Raw genomic sequence first — 20,666 nt, forward strand, 5'->3', positions numbered from 1 at the left:
TTTTTTTCCCCCTCCTTCCTTCGAAACTATGCAAAAGTTCAATTCTGCACAAACTTTCTCGCTTTCCGACTGTTCTGCACAAGAGAGGTGCGCTGAACCAACGCGTGCCAGAGGGGGCTGATGAGCTCTGCGGGGAGAAACTGCCGGGACTCTCCGCCAGCGGACACCTCGGAGGGACCGCCTCGCTCCCGGGAGCAGGGGCTGGTGTCCCAAGGCCCGCTGTCCCTGGAGGCTATGTCCTCGCGGCCGCTGCGCGTGGGGGCTCGGATCTGCAGGCCCTCTCCTTTCCCAGACAGGGCCCGCCCGCGGCGCCCACTCCAGAGAGGCAGGTCCAGGCGGGAGGCGCCTCCCGGGAGAAACAGGGCGCGGTCCCAACCGCACAGAGGCTCCGGCGCCGCCCTCCTCGCCCGGCTGCATCCCCCGTCCGTTCGTGTACACACACGCACGGCGACCCCACCCAGGATCCAAAGCAAGATTTAAAAGGACGTCTTTGCGTCTTCCACAGCTCCCTATCATCATACAAGGGGGATTAGAAGCCGGTGAGAAAAACTTTCCACCGTCCTGCGCGTTTCTGCAGCCCTGTTCCCTGGCCGAGGTGGGTTCACGTCCTGCTCTCTCTCCTCCTCCTCCTCGTCAGTAGTTTTACCAAGAGCGTTTGGGCCCCTTCTTAGCAGAGGCAGTGTGGGGCTCCTCGGGGAGGCGTTTGCAGAACCGGGTTGGAGCCGCTGAGGAATGGGAAGAAAGGTGAGTCTTGTTCTTTTATGAGTTAGCGAAGTCTGCATTCCCACCCTGAGATTTACTTCCCGCAACTGAGCAGAGATGGCTGCGTGAAAGTCTAGTGCCTAGAATGTAGGCTCAGAGGAGGGTGCAGAATTGGCGAACGGAATGGAAGCCAGGGAAGGCCTGCATTTGCTCACACCTAAGGATTCTTTACTTGGGACACAGGTTGATCGCCAGATTTATGAAGCAGGCCTTCCTTGTCCAGTTTTTGCCAGCATAACTGCCTTTGGGGACTTGCGTTTTTGTTTTCTGGTGACTCACTTATGTCTCCTCACCCTTAACCCACCCGCAGCCAGGGTTGCAAAATTCTGGGAGACACTGCCAACAGCCTCCTTTCTAAGCTTTCTTACTAGAATGTTGGGATCCTCAACCTCTTTACTCTGAGACAGCGTGTCTTGTGGTAACACATGGGCAAAACAGAGCATCTTTATTTAGAAAGGACAGTAAAAACAGTTTCAGCATCATTCTGGGTCTAGGGAAATCTCAAATGAGGCAAGACCCTCCCTCTGTGTCCTTAAGAACCTTATAATCAAGTCATAAATGTAATCACTAGAAACTCAGGTGGCATAATTATCTGAACCCCACTGGCCAACTTCCCAGAAGCAGCCTCAAGTATTCGAGGAACTACTTAACTACACACTTACTAACTAGCTCCTGCAGAAGGACAGTTTTGTTACACATACTTTATTTTAAGCAACTCTTTTTCCCAGGTAAAATATTTTTGAAATTCATGGAAATATTTAGTAGGTTTCCTTAAACAGCAACTTTCAATGGCACCTTTAAAATTAGTTTTAATTTTCTAGAAATTGCTAGTGTGGAATATGAAAGCCGTGTGGTACACTGGAAAGCTTCTAGTCCCTGGACACCAGATGTTCTTGGGCCAGTGCAGAAACACCTCAGTTTCCTCATCTGTACAATGAGGGCTTGATAGATAGTCTCCAGGTCTTCCTCTTTCTTATTCTATGACTTCATGGGGTGGCAGGGTGTTAGTAAGATGGCACTTACAGAAAAGAAGGTACTCTAGTAATGTGGACAAGAGCTATGAAGTTTGGCAGAAAGGACAGGGAAAACCATTCCAGGAAAAGAGGAATGGCTCTGGCTATTGCTGAAAGAGCAGATGTCAGGTTACAAGCAGGCAAAGGTAAGAGATTTGTCAAGTTATTGTTGGAAGCATTTGCCCATGTGATTCAGAAATTAAAGTAGATGGCTAAGAAAGTGGACCAAAGCAGGCCAAATGAAACCCCTCATTAGGAGTTTCCGTTTAATCTGTACTTGAGCAAAGAGCAATCTTTGTTAAAGGTTATTCTCAGAAGAACACCTTGAGATATCTGGGAAAGAGAATGGGCACAAAGCTCAGAGTTTGTTGAAAAGTGAATGTGTAATTTTTGTCTTTGTTTGAAAATACACAGGCATGTAAACAAGACTTCGGCCCATTCTCCCTCAGTCATAGTGTCCCCTCTTCCTGAAGACATGATCCTTCTTTTCATTGGATCTTCATCCTCTTTTAACCATTACTTCTGTTAGTAAATTAGTTTCATGCTTGTAAACCTAAAAAAAATGTTAGAGTTAAACCAAATTTAGAGATTAGTCACTTCTCTCCATCACCTAATTTTATAATTTGTCTTAAGGACAGAATTAAACATATATACTCTGTATAAAGGGTAAAGGACACCAGCACTTGAGTCCTTAGAAGGAGAACCCTGGGCTTCCTGTGTCTTTGTGCAAGGTGTAAAGAAGAGACAAAGGAAAATTTTCAGGAAAAGGGGAATGATTTTCAAGCTGAAGCTGTCAAAACATTTAAAAGAATATATGATTGGGCTTTTTTCAATTGACAATTGCTTCACCCCTATTAAAATTACTGGGAAGAGATATATATAATTCCTTGTTGTAAGTATTTTGAAATACAAATGAGTAAGCACTTAGATGCATTGTAATGAAATAGTCAAACTTTTTTTTTCCCCAAACCTTTATTTTATGTTTCATCAAAACCTCATTGTGCCAAGCTGAAAAGAAAAGAAAAGAAAAAAAGAAAGAAAAACAATTAGAATGAAAGCAACCATTCGCCATTCACCTAGCTGGCTTTTTACCTGGTCAACTATGTGGGGGAGGTTGTGAATTCTCCCCAAGTTGTCAAGTGAAATCCTAGAGGTGAGGAAGGGACCTGGCTGTATTCAGAGGTGAAAGACTGCTCCCCAGCACCACAGCGTAAAGCTAACATCAGAGGCTGATCTGTTTGTGTGAGTTGGTGTTTGAACTGGTGTTTCAAGCCATGGGACTGTGTGTGTGTGTGTGTGTGTGTGTGTGTGTGTGTGTGTGTGTGTGTGATGTGGGAATGGAGTACCTTATCTCTGCCTTTAGGTGATTTATCAGAGAAGGATCCTGTTGATCAAGTCATCTTGATCCCCACAGACTGGGAGTTGGCAGCTTCTTCTGTAGTCTGGGATTGCTGAGGCCTTAGGGGTGTTGTATGGGCCTGGCAGTGTCCTCCCCACCAAATGACTGGCTTATAGCTCTTTAGAACTCACTTCTTCAGCATCTATTTAAAAAGTAATAAGTAATATATGATTCACTTAAAATAGGTACCACTCAAATCGTGGGTTTGCCTACAAAAGGAAAGTCAGCATTAGGACACTCTCTTAGATACCGGTAGAGGCCCCACTCAGCGAGCCCCATGTCTTGTTGATTCTCTCTGTACCTAAAGGACTTTGAACTTTGGTATTTGGCAGAACAGTTGTGTGGGCTTCAGTGACTCTGAGGCGCCAGGTACTGAGGGAGAGGCAGTTTGTGGCTGTGTGCTTGGTACTTTTCTCACTTCCTTAGACTTTTTTCCTTTTAGCTCAGAATTTGGGTGGAGATGCAGGAAAAAGGGAAGAGGACAGGGGAAAAAAGTGACGCTTAAGCAGGACTCTGCCTCACCACAGCTGAAAACCTGTGAAGTTTGCCTTTTTCAGGTTTGCCATGCTGCCCACTTTTCTCCCTCCTCAAATCCTTAGGCCATTCCAGTTACCAAAAACTATTCTTCTTTTTTTAAGATTTTATTTACTTATTTGGCGGGGGCAGGAAGGGTATGTCAGTAGGGAGGGGCAGAAGCAGACTCCCTACCAAGCAGGGAGCCTGATGTAGGGCTTGATCCCAGGACCCCTGGATCATGGCCTAAGCTAAGGCAGATGCTTAACCGACTGAGCCACTCAGGCGCCCCCTACCAAAAACTCTTCTTAAGATAGCCTCTAAAGTATAAGCACAAGCATGTGTGAATCACAGACAGCTGTTTAAGGAGCTAATCCTCCTAGGGATTTTTGCATTAGAATAGGAACCAATACCTAAGAAATGAAGGTCAGGATTTACCAGTAATACCAGAAGCAGAGTTTTCTGGGAACCTTGAAAGCCTTCCTGCTCTACCAGGGAATTAGGCCTACCTTGTTTGGTAACTGGTACCAAACCCAATTGTGTCTGTAAGTCTTAAGAGAAGCCAGGAGAGTTTGTATGGTTGGGATCTCCAAAGTGAGATCAGGTGGTACATTTCTAGAAGCAATGAGGGATAACAAGAAGAACCTGGGCCTAGGAGTCAGTCACTCTGAGATACTAAGAATGCAGAGATGAATGACACAATTATTCTTCTCTCTAAGGGTTCCATCTAATGGAGAGACAAGAAGACTAATTAATCATCAAAGGATGATGGCTAATGGACTGTTTGCCAACCTAAAGTAAAGCCAGATCCACCCCACCCATGTTGTAAGAACTCCAGACCAGCTCACATTCTTCTCTGATTATTCCTGAAGTTCCCAGAGGGTGTAAACGTATTTGCAAACTAGCCCCTTTAACCTAGACAGTGAGGCTGCCATTTACTTCTTTCTTGCTCCACCTCCCTGGGTGAGGTCTATCCCTGCCCTACAAAGGGGCCCATGCTGCTGAAAATGTCGAAAGATGCCAGCACGCAGTGTCCTCTTCCTTTTTGATAGAGCAAATGGTCTGACCTTTTGCTCTAGCTCTTGTCCAGACTTTCCTCAACTCTGTCCCAACGGGATCCTCATGTTGGGGAAGGTACTTTACTTCCCGACCTACCCCCATACCACCTCCGGTCAACCATGGGGTGAATTTCTTCACACTAACTTGCTGTGTGCTTTCTGAATCTTAGAGAGATTTAATGAAACAACCTTGATTTTTATGAAAGTTGTTACTGCAGTGCCCTCCTCGCTCTAGGCTCCAGGAGGCCGGGTCAGAGGGGATGTGAATGGAGTACACTGTAGTCCTTGGCCACCACTGCTCCATGGCCTTGGCATCTTTCTCCCTCCTCTCATCATGTCCTTCTCTGTGGATGAATCCTTTCCTGGGACATCACAGACTCTTACACAGCTAGGCTTCACTCAGGCTGACTCACCAGCTTTTCACACACAACAGGACACATCTGAAGTCTAGAGTCAATGCAGCTTTAAGCCGTCAGCTTGGGATTGCTGCTCTATGCTTGCCTCAGCGCGGTGTGTACTGGGTACAGAGAAGCCCCAAAGGAAGATGTGGGCAACTTCTACTGGGATGGGCTGGTATTGAGGAAAGCCCGTCAGACTCAGAGGAGGTGTTCCTCAAGCCAAGTCTGGAAAGATGAGTAGTTCCTCTCCCTGAAGATAAGGAGTTTGAAGTCTGACAGCACCATCCCTCTGCTGTTTGATCAGGGAGTTTCCTTCATAAGAAAAACTGACTTACGTAGCACCCACCTCACACAGTCCTGGTGACAGTCAAATATAATCATGTGTGTGAGAGATTCATAAAACCAAAGGCAATGACTATTATTATGATGATAATTATTACGATGATTTCAAGTGCAGTTATTTTATTGGCAGGCCGCCTGTCTTTATTGACACCTCAGAGACAGGCAGACTGAAAACTTGAAGGTAGATGGGATGACAACCGAGGGTTGAGGATTTTTTAAAAATAGCACTGTTGGAGATTCAGCACCAGCGGAGGTGGCTACTGAGGGTCTGTGAAACAGTTGGCATCCTGCTGCTGCCTGATATTTGAAACTATAGGATCTTTATTAAGTGATCCCAGTAAACTTGGACCCAGTTGGCTTGTTTCTGTTCAATCAACAAATCCATTTTGTGAGTAGATGCAATATCGGTGTTGCATTGATGGTGGAGATAATCAATTTTGCAACTGCGTTACAGAGAACAGAAGATTGAGTGCTCAGGATTAATCTCTTGTGAACAGGTAAGGATGAAAGGAAGGAGAAGCCCTGGAAATACGGCAAGGAGACTTCTGAGGGTTAGTGGCTGGAAGGTTGAGGTCAGGGGCAGGGTACCAAGAGCTGTCACATAATCTTCTCTAGGAATGCTTTCCTGGTTCTGTGGAATTGATGAAAGAGCCTACTTAGCATCTTTTCATGAAACCAAATTATGTGGGTAAAAACAAAGGACAGTGGGACAGCATCCTGCTGAGAGGCCACATCTTACTCTGCAGGCTTCCTCCAACAGGGTTCTTAGAGATGGCCCATAAGATCAGAAACAACATCTTCTGGATCCAGATCACCGCATGTCCTGTCATGGGCAAGAGTCGGAACCACAAACATCAGAAAAAGGCAACTGTGGGACAAAAGGCCATGTTTATCAAAGTTGGCCTCCCAGAACAAATCTCTAATTCATGTGGGTTAATGTTTGACCCAGTCATGCCCAGGGAAAAGGTGAATGACTCTCCTCGTTTATCCAAGAGCAGTGTCCTTGGTTTTTATGTGTCTGCCAGTATCAGGGATCTTTAGACCTAGTCTTCCCTCCCCGTTCATCTGATCACTATATAATCAGAACCGAGAGGGGCCTCTAGGTTCGCACAGCTGGAACCCATCTCCAGGAACAAACAGCTGGAACCCATCTTCAGTTGGAGGGAAACTTCCAGACTTTTGTAAGACTCTTCCACCTGGGTAATCTATTTCTCTATATGTTTATATGTATACTATTTCTAGACATCCATCCTTTTCAATGAAACCATTTTTTCCCTTTTAAAAACTCTTGGCCCAAGTTCATGAATTAAGAAGGAAACAAATTAGATTCTAAAGTTTAAAATGCAAACAGATTTCTTCTGGCATAGCCTAAATATGGATAAAGGGAAATTAGTAAGACTGGTAGCAAGTGGTGATTTAGGAGGGATTCCTAAATTGTGATAAAGTCCCCAAAGATCTAGGAAAAGCATCTGTTGAAGGGTTATCTGGAGCCTCTGCCCCAACATTATATGTGGCTTAACAAGGAAAGAAACAGAGAGTATACTTTTAGCTCTGTTTTCTCATAATCTTTCCTGCGAATTTCTTTCCTTAAGAAAGTTTTGGATGCTCTTTGAAAGCACAATGGAACAACACATGCCAAGATCAAAAAAGGTATACTGGCGGGTTGAAGAGAAGAAAGAAGGAAGGAGATAGAGAGAGGAATATACATTGGGTGGGAAGCTTCCAGTTTGAAGAATATTGCCCTAGAACATATAAAAGCGTGAAGGTGTATTTATGGAAGTTGTAACTGTAGTTATAATCATAAACTGTTAACTCCCTGGTGCAATTTGATGGATCTCTTGAATACAAAACATTGCCTGTGGGGAGAGAAAGAGTATATTAATTTTTGTGAAGACCAAGGGTTTGGTTTGAGACAGAAGGTGAAATTAGTTTAAAAAACAAATTGTGGGACAAATTCCACTGACAAAAATATGACAGTTATGTGCTTGGGTATAGAAGGATATGTGTGAATGAGTTTGACCACCAGATGGGAGGCTCTGCACACTTGGCCTAGGCAGATTCACTTCTGCACCCCATATAATCTCTTACTTGTTTTCTCCCAGTTCCATTTCAACCCCCATTTTGGGGAAATTTAGTATGGAATATATATATATAAGTGAGGAAGTTATGAGTGGGAGAGCAGATGTTGATACCGGTAACCCTAGTGTATACTTGCTAGGATTTGATTTCTGGATGTCTTAGGGAACTAGGATTACAATAAACCTGGGCAAACCTTAGCTGAGTTGTTAGAGAATGAATGTGCAAATTCTGCAAATGAGAAACAAAGATATCCCTTAATCTCTAAGACTGAGACATGAGGGCCTTCAACCTCCAACAAGCAACTGCTTTTTTTTTTTTTTTTAATATTTTATTTATTTGACAGAGAGAGACACAGAGAGAGAGGGAACACAAGGAGGGGGAGTGGGAGAGGGAGAAGCAGGCCCCCCGCTGAGCAGGGAGCCCGATGTGGGGCTCGATCCCAGGACCTTGGGATCATGACCTGAGCCAAAGGCAGACTCTTTTTTTTTTTTTTTAAGATTTTATTTATTTATTTGAGACAGAGAATGAGAGACAGAGAGCATGAGAGGGAGGAGGGTCAGAGGGAGAAGCAGACTCCCTGCCAAGCAGGGAGCCCAATGCGGGACTTGATCCCGGGACTCCAGGATCATGACCTGAGCCGAAGGCAGTCGCTTAACCAACTGAGCCACCCAGGCGCCCCAAAGGCAGACTCTTAATGACTGAGCCACCCAGGTGCCCCAAGCAAATGCTTTTTTAAGGATGTGAAACACCTATGTAGTGTCAGTCCAATGCCTTAACTAGAGGTGGTCTGTGGGCTTGGCTTACCTGCTGAGCCTTAAGGAATGATGCATCTCAGTTAACCTGTTAGCTATTTCTTCCAGCTGGTGCCTTTTGCCACCAACTAAACTTACACACAAACTTGTCTCTGCAATCCCATTCTAGTGGAAGAAAAGGAAAGGAAAAGAAAAGGCTCTTTTATGCTTAATGAGAACTGTGGAATTTCAGGCCTTAACAGTTAGCGACTCTCTTTTTACAGATGAACAAATTTAGGCCTGGAGAGGAAAATGAAGTCAATCATTAAAAACATAATTATTGAGGCAGGCACTGTGATTCAAGGTGACTAAGATGGGCTCTGCCCTCCTATTGATTACACACCAGTAGGAAACACTGACAAGTAAACAGGTCATTGTTTGCCCAAGACCACATAGATAATGGCTTGGAAATGGCACCCATGAAACCTGGCAACAGGTAAATCTTTATTTGATGATATCCTTGTGGACAGATCAGCTTTGTGACTTTTGTTTGCTTTGACACTTATATTTAGTAAAGTGTCCTTGATCTTAATATCTAAAGCATAGAGTGTTTGGACAGAGACTCTAGGCAGACCTGCGGGCTCACACTGCCTTCTGTGAGCAGCAGTATCCCCACAATCTGTACAATACTGGCACTTCCTACAAGGACCCACCGTCTCTTCCGTACCCTGGAATGGTTGGGAACATTCCTATACACCACTGCCACTTAGTGACTCTTTTGGGTACTACCAGCTCTGGTTTTACTTCCTGATTTTTTTTCTTTTTTTTTTAACTCTGGGACTCTGACTCTGCCAGAGAGCTGTGATTGTGTGACCTCTAAGGTCCTTTCTACCTTGAGATCCTGTGATTCTACAATTACCTTTGACTTTAGAAGGCAATTTTTGTCCATTGCTGAGCAAGAAACTTAGTTGATTTCAAATCAGTAAAACTTTGATGAGGTCTTCCAAAAAACTAAAAAAAGAAAGTACACCCAGGAGACTGAAAAGCACAATATAAACTTTTTAAAAATTTTTATTTATTTATTTCCAGAGAGAGGGAACACAAGCAGGGGGAGTGGGAGAGGGAGAAGCACGCTTCCCGCCGAGCAGGGAGCCCGATGCGGGGCTCGATTCCAGGACCCCAGGATCATGACATGAGCTGAAGGCAGACGCTTAACGACTGAGCCACCCAGGTGCCCCTCAGCTGCTATTTATATCAGTATTGTGGAATAGTCAAAAGATTTCTTAGCAGGGCACCAAATCTGTTTATAGTTATTATGAAACAGATAAGGTGGATCAATGCCAAATGTTGATGAGAAAGAGAGCTCACTTTGCTTACTCTTGTCACATGTCTTTCCATGTAACCAGCAAAACCCCAGATTCCCTTGTTTTTCTGGATTCACAGTCATACTCCCAGGGCTGTTTATTTTTTATTTTTTAAAGATTTTATTTATTTATTTGAGAGAGAGAGAATGAGAGAGAGCACATGAGAGGGGGGAGGGTCAGAGGGAGAAGCAGACTCCCTGCCGAGCAGGGACTCGATTCCGGGACTCCAGGATCATGACCTGAGCCGAAGGCAGTCGCTTAACCAACTGAGCCACACAGGCGCCCTCCCAGGGCTGTTTAGCAACACTACAGGCTTAGTGTTTTGTTATAATCTTTATTTGTTTAATTCAACACACTAGGACCTATGGCCTCTGTGAAGCCTACAAAATTATTTGATATGAAAATCATGTTTATGACTTACACACAAGAAAGCACAAAATAAAAATTAATAATTTAATGTCTATGAAAATGTACCATTTATTTTTAAATTTAGTATTCATAGGAATTATATTACATTTAAGGATAATTTGAAGGTCAAATTTTTCTCCCATTGCAAGAATTTCTCAGTATGTGTGGGGATGATTGCCAAAAAACACCCAACCCAGTTATAAATTAAATGAAGTACTCACAAACAATTTGAGAAACAGAATTATAAAAATCCTTTTTTTTTAAATTTTATTTTTGAGAGGGCGAGAGGTGGGTGGGGACAGAGGGAGAGAGAGAATCTTAAGCAGACTTCACACTTAGGGTGGAGCCGAGGCAACATGGGGGCTCAGTCTCACAACCCTGAGATCATGACCTAAGCCAAAATCAAGGGTCTGACACTTAACTCACTGAGCCACCCAGGCGTCCCATAACATCAGTTTCAAATTTACAGTGAAAATCATTTTTATTGTTGGATGTGGGGGTATTCACATATATTTGATATAATGTGTAGGACTGTGGTGAATTTCATCATTCCAATTTTAGTATATGTGCTGCCAAAGCGAGCATGGACTATGGTGGTTTTTAAAGGCTCTGAATATTCTTTACAATTTTCTCCAAAGAACTAAAGGTATAATCAGAAACTACCTGCTGCAAACACCAAGTATCTCTCAATTCTCAAATCTTCAAATTTCATAAGAAATACAATCTTAAAAGTTCATTAAAAATTGTTCTGTGTTTTGTTATAATCTATATTTGTTTAATTCTATTTTTAATTATCTATCACTGAGTTAAAATCATGTTCTGGGAAAAAGTACCATGTCTACCCCATGGGTGTGCGTTTGTGTATCTGACACACCACCCCTGGGATGTGTGAGTTCTAGAGTTTGAGATTGACAGCTCTTTTTTGAGAGATAAAGGCAGCAATCCTCTTCTTCTTTTGAGAAAAATTTGAGAAATTATTGCAGCAAATTGTAAGGTCTTTGACTTGATGAAAAGATCTAAGGAGGGGGGCCAGGCTGGCTCAGTGGCTATAGCATGTGACTCTTGATCTCAGGGTTGTAAGTTTGAGCCCCATGTGTGTCATAGTTTACTTAAAAAAAAAAAAAAAAAGCTTAAAAAAAAAAAGCCTAAGGAGTTGTTTTGGGGTTTGTTTTTGTTTTTAGCACATGGTAACATCATTTGCCTATGGTGTAACAGTCTATGTACACGTGCAGGGAAAATTCGACAATATTCTTTGAGAATAATCCAAAGTGTTTCCAATGCAAGAAGCACCTAGGAAAAAGCTTTTATTCTTTTTCCAGTCCTCTGTAAGAGTTGACCCCAGACGGACCCAAAGGATTACATGGGTTCTTCCATGTTCCTTCCTGGTCTTTCTAAATGGTACATCATAATTCCACCTTTGGCCATGAAACACTTCTTGGGGAACTAGGTCTGTCTCCCTTCACCTGAAGATCAAACTGCTCTCAAATGCTCTTCTCACAGCCAGCTAACTGACTGACTTGAGTACCTAGAATCCTGTCTTCAACAGTCCTCTGATTGACCCTTCCCTGGGCTCAGGGTTCCCTAAAAGTCCCCCTTCTTCATAGCTCTCACCTCCTATCTTACTGTCTCATCTCAGGAAATTGGAGCTCCCAACCCTTCCCCATGGATGCTACATCCTCTTTGAGGGAGGCATTTGGTGTGTCTTGATGGTCTTTGCGATCCAGGACCTAGCACAGTGGTCTGATACCTGCAGGGGCGTGTGTAAAGTTTGTTATTATAGTAATTGATAAATGAATTACAGAGTGTGGATGGATTTTGTAATGCTATGACTGACCGCAGGGTAGATAAATACTCAGCAATTCTGAGGGATAGGAAAGAATGGTTGGGGCAGGAAGTTGTGTTCAGGAAACATTTTTTTTTTCCCAAGATTTATTTATTTGTCAGAGAGAGAGAAAGAGGGAGATAGAGCATAAGCAGGGGGAGCAGCAGGCAGAGGGAGAGGGAGAAGCAGGTTCCTCGCTGAGCAGGGAGCCCGACGCAGGACCCTGGGATCATGACCTGAGCCAAAGGCAGACGCTTAACCAACTGAGCCACACAGGCGCCCCTCAGGAAACTTTTAAATAGACTTTCCAAAGAAAGGGATTGACGAAAAGTTTAGGATTAATGAGGAAGGGAAAAGAAAAGATGTAATTAGCTGACTGAAGATACCTGATTCGTGTCAGAGAGGAAAGTCCCTGGTGATGGGCCTGGGGCCCTGTTGTTGGTCTTCATGCTGGGTCCGGGTCTGACCCCACCAGCCCTGACTCAGGATGACTCCAGGTACAAACGCTTCCTGACCCAGCACTATGATGCCAAACCAAGGGGCCGGAATGCCAGATGCTGTGAAAGCATGATGGAGAGACGAGGCCTGACCACCCCCTGCAAAGACATCAACACCTTTATTCATGGCAACAAGGGCAGCATTAAGGCTATCTGTGGAAATAAGAATGGAAACCCTTATGGAGATGCTTTAAGACTAAGCAAGTCTCCTTTCCAGGTCACCACCTGCAGGCATGTAGGAGGGTCCCCTCGGCCTCCTTGCCTGTACAGAGCTACCCCAGGGTTCAGACACGTTGTTGTTGCCTGTGAACACGGCTTGCCTGTCCACTTTGATGAGTCCTTTTTCCGTCCATAACCAGAGGCCACAGCTGGCTTTGCTCTCCTTTTCTTGCATTTCCCTCCACATCCCAGAACGGCAACACTTATGGCCAGGGGCCCAGAGAATGAGCTGCCTGGATCTCTTGTTTTCCATTTTACAACACGTCTAATAAATAAAAGTGTCTCTGAAATCAGTAAGAATCAAAGTCTTCCCACTAATTATTGGCCTATTAATCTTACCCCATTTTCTCGATTCAACTGCTCCCTGAGAGGATTGGAAAGAATAGGAATGCCCTTTTCCTTATCGGTCTGTTCCTTATCAGTCAGTAAGGAGGTGGACTTTAGCTTTCTGTAAAGGTAAGGTGATTAGATTCATGTTACAGAGAGAACTAGGAAAATTCCAGGGCTCCTGGCAACTAAACAGAATTTTCAGAAGGGGCAAATAATAAGCCAATATTACTTTTACAAATATTAAACCTTGAGGAGAACCGTTTAGGACTAAATACGAACAGACTCATTCCACTTTCTCTCTTTCACACACATGTGTGTGAATGCCAAGGGGCAGCCACCTCTCGTCTTAAGCAGGAGGTAATTTTTTGATGTTGCTTTGAATGGAATGTTCCTAGGGTATTCTCATGGCTATTTTATATAAGGATCAAAAAGTGATTATTTTATTATTTACTTATTTATTCATTATTACATTATTTTTTCCTTAATCTCTTACTTTATTGACCAAGGTCTGGCTACTTTGAGATCTTAGGGAAGTCATAGAAAGATTCCAAACATTATCCCTTATACTTCTTCAACTAGATTTGGTTTTCAAGTAAACATACACTTAGGTTGACGACACTCTCTTTGTAAAATATACTAATCGATCCACCGGTTAAGTGATTAACTTCCTATTAACTTAATTCCTATCAACTGGTGCCTCAATATTTTATTTGGAAAGTAGTTAATAAGTTACAGTTACAAGTCACAGTTTTGCTATCTTGTGAATATGTAACTATTGTGGTCACAGTATTCCCAACGGTGGCCTCCCCTGCTGCCCACATTGCCCTGAAATGGGCCCAAAACCCTAGTTGCTCAATACTCAGGTTATAGACCAGTATCTAAGTGCCACCCAGGAGAGCCCGGCCTTGCTGAAAATATTCAGATTTGGGGAAGAAGTGATGGAGGAGTAGGTTTACTAGTGGACACTCAGCCCATGAATCTGTCAAAGAAACACTTTGAGTTTCTATTTCAAAATTGAAAACACTGTCTGTAGTTAGGGAGAAGAGTTTTCCAAACCTCTCTTATTAGAAAATTTGCTTGTTATAAAATCTCAAAAACCCCTTAAGGAATAAGAAAACTCCAGTTTTTGGTAGAATATTGGGACCCTTCCTCAGGTTCTCCAACCAGTACCATCTCCCTGATATGAAGTGAAGTGACTTCCATACAGATCATTGCCCCACTCAAGCTCTTGATAGAGAAGGTCAAAGGTCTGGACCGTTATTACATTGACCACACCATATTTATGAAAACTGATGTCTTCTCCAAACATCTGCTTAGAGCATTAATCATTGCATACTCTGCTCTGGTGTTAAGGCAAATGACCGTTTCCTGGGAAATCGCATGGCAGTGGGATGGGGGTGCTTCCTGTCCTGCTGATGGAGCTAACAGCTATGGAGCCAGTCCTAGTACTTTTTGCTCTGGGTATCTTCTTCTCTCACCGTCAAAAGCTATTTAGAATGAAATATCAAGTCACAGGCAGGTCATTTTATCTCGAGTGAATCATTTGAGGAATTGAAGTGCTGGTCGGCTGTACTTTATTGACTTTGCAAGGAAAAGAGAAGAAAAACCTCAAAAATGTCAAATCCTTCGAGGAATGGTGGCATTCAAGGAAGAAAATTCCATGCAACTTGGAGAGAACAAATTTCTCTAGAGACACAGCAGAAATTCTAGTAGGCTTTTTTAAAAAAAAAAGCCTTATATGGGGCACCTGGGTGGCTCAGTTGGTTAAACGTTTGCCTTTGGCTCAGGTCATCATCCCAGGGTCCTGGGAAGGATCGAGCCCCGCATTGGGCTCTCTGCTTGGCGGGGAGCCTGCTTCTCCCTCTCCCGCTCCCCCTGCTTGTGCTCGCTCTCTCGCTCCCTGTCAAATAAGTAAATAAAATCTTTTTTAAAAAGGCTTATAGTTTCTTGGGAATATAAGTACTCTACAAAATAAAGGCGAGGGGGTCCAAAATATATGCAATTTGCTGTAGTCATTCACTATTTTTATCAAATTGAAGGAAGCAAAGGAAACCAAGAAGAATGGAAATTGTGAAAAGATCATTGCCAACACTTACTAAACACTTATCAGGGGCTAGGCATTGTGATAAGCACTTTACATTGATTTTATCATTTATTCTTCATAACATCTCTAAGAGGTAGGGATTGTGATTATGCTCATTTTACTTATGAGAAAATATGCCGAGAGCTTAAGTAATTTCCCCAAGGTCACACAGTTAATGTGGCAAAGCTAGGTCTTTGGGATCACAATATCCAAATTAGTTCTTATTGAGAGTCAATCTGGTGCAGCAGAAAAAGGCTTTGGGACAAGCTCTGACCAAAAAGTATGTGTTGATGGGAGCCTGGGTGGCTCAGTTGGTTAAGCGACTGCCTTCGGCTCAGGTCATGATCCTGGAGTCCCGGGATCGAGTCCCGCATCGGGCTCCCTGCTCGGCAGGGAGTCTGCTTCTCCCTCTGACCCTCCCCCCTCTCATGTGCTCTCTCATTCTCTCTCTCTCAAATAAATAAATAAAATCTTAAAAAAAAAAAAGTATGTGTTGGGATGATTTGGGGATCATTTAATTTTCTGTTGTACCTAGAGCCTTGAGATGTACCCATTGATGTTTACCTGGGATTTCGGGTGGCAAATATTTTCCCCTGTCTTGTTAAATCAGTCAGTTGGTGTGGCTGAGGCCATGGGTTTGCTCTTGCATGAATAGTTTATGTCTTCTCTGTAGCCAGTTATTTTGCTAAGACATGATCTCAGTCACAAAGAAGCAGGATGAGAAAAAGTAGACAGAACTGTGCAAGATGAGAGGTACAAGATTAGATTTGGGGAAAACAACCTAAAGTACACCACTGTGATGAAACCATTACCCGAGGGCTAAGTGCGCCTTCGGAAGTTATATCCATTGGTGCTGGGCTGAGGAGTAAATTGAACATCATTTCTCCCTGCCCCCTTCCTCTTGCAGCTCCTTTGTTCCCTCTCTTCCTGACTCCATTTCTCATATCAGCTACAGGCACAAGCAATGACCTAGAACTTTACAACTTTCTGTGTAGAGGCAGAAGGCAGCTGTGAACCTAGGAGGTGGCATGGAAAAGAGAGATGGTTCTATTTCATTATGGTCATTACCACTAACCAAAGTGTAGGCTTAGGTGGAACAGACTGCAGGTCCCTCATCAGCCATTTCAGTCCCTTACGCATGTGATCCGGCACCATGAAGCAGCTTCTCTGAAAATGAAGGACAGTAGTACCCAGAGGTATCATCCCAGGAATTCAGCTGAGGCTGGATGTGGACTGCACGTGTAGAAATGGGCCTGTCTGACTCAAAAAGTTGCCCTGGCTACTTTGGGTTGCTCACTCCCTGTTGAATGGAGCTGATTTTTCTTTGCCCTAGTGAGGCAGCCCTGCCCCACAGCAAGAGTCAAGTAGTTCAAGGTTTGACTCCATGTCAGTCCCAGACTGACAGCTAGACGGCAGCATCTAGCTAGTTAGTGTTGGTGAGTGACCCCCACCTTTGCTCCCGCCCTATTCCACCCCTGATTGAATTCTGTTGCTAGAGACAAGCAACTCTGAGCATAAACATCGTTGGTATCTTGAATATTTAGGAAGTGGGATGGGAGAAGCAGTCAGAGGATGGTGGAAAGAGTACAGATTTTAGAGCCAGATAGACCTGGTTTCCTTTCTTTAGTCAACCAAAGCAGTGTTCTAAAATCTTTATCACAGTGCTTTTTTTGTTGTTGCTCCAGAGGTTTCTGTTTGTTTGTTTTTTAACTCTGTAAAACAAATGTTTATTCCCACCATCAAGAGAGGTCAACACAAAGATCTTGTAACCAGGGAATATGGATAATTACCAATAGCTGTGGACAAGACAGGCAGAGCATCAAGGATAGATGCATGACAGTAGACTCTATCACCAGGGCCTAGTGTTTGGGGTTGTATATAGACACAGGGGGAAAAAAAAAGACACAATCCACGTCCTTTTTTGTGGAGATTGTGCTGTTTAAATTCATTTTTCATTTTTTAAATGTTTCTTAGCTTAGTGGTCAATTCCACAAGCCTGGAAAATACCTTCACTCACTATATCCATTTCATTTCATTTGTTCACGAGCTCACTCATTTCATTTATTTATTCAGCCAATATTCACTACCTTCAAAGCACTACCTTCAAAGCACTACCTTTTCCACTTCATCACGAGGAGCGTTCTGAAAGTAACTGCTGGGTACTCTGCTTTTGTAGGGGTTCTTACAGAGGATGAACAGGATTTCCAAAATGACCTGATTTTAATACCACAGGAAGAATAGCCGCAGGAGAGGAAAGGCTAACCCCAGTATTACTCTGGCCTCTTTTCTGCACCTTCCTCAATTCCAGATGTAAGGAATGAAAATCAGTTCACAAACTTTCTCTGAAAAATCATGAGTCTATCCAAATTTTCGGGAATCAGAGTCTCTAGAGGACCAAAAACTCCAAAGATCTTTTTTTTTTAAGATTTTATTTATTTATTTGAGACAGAGAGAATGAGAGAGAGAGAGCACATGAGAGGGGGGAGGGTCAGAGGGAGGAGCAGGCTCCCTGCCAAGCAGGGAGCCCGATGCGGGACTCGATCCAGGGACTTCAGGATCATGACCTGAGCCGAAGGCAGTCACTTAACCAACTGAGCCACCCAGGCGCCCCAAAACTCCAAAGATCTTATGACCAGAGAATAACCTCAAGAGACGGTCAACTCCAGTTTCACCTAGATCTGCCTTTTCTTCCCGTTCCTTCTCTGACCACGGAGGCCAGATGCCCTGGACGGCCACACGGTCAGTGCCCGTCCTGAGTGGCTGTACTTGCTGCAGCAAGTTCTCTCCATGAAAGAGAATGGTTCTTGTTTTCAGAGAAAAGCATGTTTTGCAAACTCTTTGCTCTTGGGAAAGCAGACGGGAAAAGTTGTGAGCAGAGAAGAGTGGGGAACTGGTACAGATAAGGAGGAAAGAGGAGACTAGAGTTGAGGCAATGTCTATTTGCCGTTCCCAACACCTCTCCCCACAGTGCCCGCATCTCACCTTCCTTTCTCCTGCCCCTTGGGTTTCTGTCTAGGCATCTCCAAGGTAGTGATGGCTCTCCAGAGGACCCGTTTCCTGCTTCTGCTCTGGCTGCTGACCCTGCTGGGGCTGGGGCTGGTACAGCCCTCCTATGGCCAGGATCGCATGTATCAACGATTCCTGCGGCAGCATGTGGACCCTGAGGAGACAGGTGGCAATGACACCTACTGCAACTTGATGATGCAAAGACGGAAGATGATGGTGCGTCAGTGCAAGCGCTTCAACACCTTCATCCACGAAGACATCTGGAACATTCGTAGTATCTGCAGTACCACCAATATCCAGTGTAAGAATGGCAAGATGAACTGCCATGAGGGTGTAGTGAAGGTCACAGACTGCAGGGAGACAGGAAGTTCCAGGGCCCCCAACTGCAGATACCGGGCATCGGCAAGCACTAGGCATGTGGTCATCGCCTGTGAGGGTGACCCGCAATTGCCTGTGCACTTGGACAGATAGACACCAGCTGGCGGCCCTTATGGCCCGGTGGTTGGCCTTGAACTTACTCCTTGAATAGCAATACGTAATGCATTTGAGCTGTCCCAGGCTCTGTCTCCTCTATTTCTGGCTCTTTTTCTCTTTATAACCCATTCTGTTAAGCACATTGTATCAAAGAGAAATGGAGACATAAACTTATAATGAGTCTGGGCTTTTCTGTAGTAAACTTTTTGGCTTTCTTTTATAATACTGGTCAGTTTAGCTCTCTCAGATCCTATCCTCTGGAATTTAGTCATTATATGGATTTATACAGCATTTTAAGCATTTCAAAGTACTTTCATCTAAATCATGTCATTTTAATAGCACAGCAATTGTGCGATGTTGCTGATGTTGTTATATGTAGGAGCCCAAAGTTCAGGGACTTGTGGAAAACCATGAAATTAGTGGAAAAGCTGATACAGAAACCCAGTTGAACTGGCTCCTAATCCAGGCCTTTTTCCACTTCATCACGAGGAGCGTTCTGAAAGTAACTGCTTTTGGTTATTCCCAAAAGTCAGCTGTTAGGAGAAGCGTTAGAAATTTAGAAATACATGCTGGTAAAATGAGAGCTCGGTCTGGATAATCTGGCTCCCTTGTTGTGCTGGGGTCTAATGGCATCAAGAAATGATACAAGAGATTTACTTTCTCTCTTCCCAGACTTTTGAATCACTCTAGTAAGTCAGAATATTAGAAATGTTCTAGATCATTTAAGACTCATTCACTCCTCCTGACGGAAACATCTTTCATGTTTTACTTGTAATAAAGACCTTAAACTGCAGATATCTGAGAAGGTTGTGCTACAGTTCTTGTGGGGGGATATTTTTTTTCCTCCTACCCTCTTTTAATTCTTCAGTTTATAAGCATGCACACACCTTAATATCCTCATACATTCTGGTCAAAGACTAATGCCCACCAGATCCATGACCATGACACGGAAACCCTTGTCTCATTTACTCCAGAAGGAATGAACCCTCTCAATGCTCACACCCTTCCCTTCTCCCTTTGACTATTTTAAACAAACTGGGGAACAGAGATGTATGCAGATGCTGGCTGCTAAGGAAAGGAAGTGTGTGTGTGTGTGTGCATGTGTGTGTAAGGACTAAACTGATATCATTTGAATTCCAGCAGAGACTAAAGAAATCTTTTTTAAAATTGATTTGGTATACATATACATTGGGAAATTCTCCCTACAATCAGGCTAGTTAACAAATCTATCACCTCACATAGGGATCCCTTTGTGTGTGTGGTAAGAACACTTAAGATTTACCCTAACAAATTTCAAGTTTATAGTACTGTATTGCCACCTGTTAAGAAAAATTAACTGAGTAAATTGTTTTAAAGTAACTTTCTTTTTTTTTAAGTTTATTTATTTTTAGTAATCTGTACACCCAAGTGGGGCTCGAAACCACAACCCAAGATCAAGAGTCACACACTCCCTGACTGACCCAGCCAGGCAGCCCTTAACTGAGTAAATTTTTAAGATCTTATTGGCTTTATTCAATGATTCATGGATCAGGCAGCGTCCAATCTAGCAGAGAGAAAGGAGCTCCAAGGCAGGAGGAAACAGGAACAAGGATGTCATGCTAGGAAAAAAAGCAGGTCAGTTATTGCAAAGTTACCTTCCTTTAGGGAATGGCAGGGATCTATCAGGCAGATTAACTAGTGCTGAACAAGCAGGTCCTGACTTCTGGCAGAGCCAAAACTGTAGTTAAGTCTCAATTTGGTGATGTGGGGCTTAGCAGAAGCAACTCCTTTTTGAGTTTTAACATACTTACAGTCACTATGCTATACATCAGATCTCCAGAATTTATTCAGTTGCAAAACTGACATTTGACCAACATTTCCCCGTTTCCTCTACTTCCCAAGCCCCTAGTAACCACCACTGTACTCTGCTTCTATGAGTCTGACTATTGCAGATTCCACATATAAGTGAGATCACACAGTATTTGTCTTTCTGTGTCTGGTTTATTTCACTCAACATAGTGTCCACCGGGTCCATCCATGTTGTCAAAAGTCACAGGATTTCCTCTCAAGTCTGAATAACTAATACTAATTCCATTGTCTGTTTATACCATATCTCCTTTATCCATTCACCATCACTAACCATCAGGGAAATGCAAATCAAAGCTGCAATGAGATATCACCACACATCT

At 43.5% G+C, this 20,666-nt stretch overlaps 2 protein-coding genes across 3 annotated transcripts; both read left to right on the forward strand.

Moving 5' to 3' along the window:
- Positions 1-34: 34 nt before the first annotated feature.
- On the forward strand, positions 35-19,291 carry RNASE4 (ribonuclease A family member 4). Of its 2 annotated transcripts, none has more exons than XM_045900451.3 (2): positions 35-595; positions 18,035-19,291. In XM_045900451.3, the coding sequence occupies exon 2, from the start codon at positions 18,052-18,054 to the stop codon at positions 18,493-18,495; it is 444 nt and encodes a 147-aa protein (XP_045756407.1). In that variant the 5' UTR covers positions 35-595; positions 18,035-18,051; the 3' UTR covers positions 18,496-19,291. The 2 variants fall into 2 exon arrangements, with proteins under 2 accessions (XP_045756407.1, XP_045756408.1); XM_045900452.3 differs by lacking the exon at positions 35-595 and adding an exon at positions 606-744.
- Positions 12,280-14,647, forward strand: ANG (angiogenin; the record flags this gene model as incomplete). The annotated part of the gene is made up of 1 exon (XM_045901763.3): positions 12,280-14,647. A coding segment is annotated over one exon (462 nt), but the record flags the coding sequence as incomplete, so codon positions are not given.
- Positions 19,292-20,666: the final 1,375 nt, after the last annotated feature.

This window comes from Mirounga angustirostris, unplaced genomic scaffold, assembly GCF_029215605.1.
Source record: "Mirounga angustirostris isolate CCGP_5_RB_7025 unplaced genomic scaffold, mMirAng1.0.hap1 SCAF_9, whole genome shotgun sequence".
In the NCBI taxonomy this organism is placed as follows: domain Eukaryota; kingdom Metazoa; phylum Chordata; class Mammalia; order Carnivora; family Phocidae; genus Mirounga; species Mirounga angustirostris.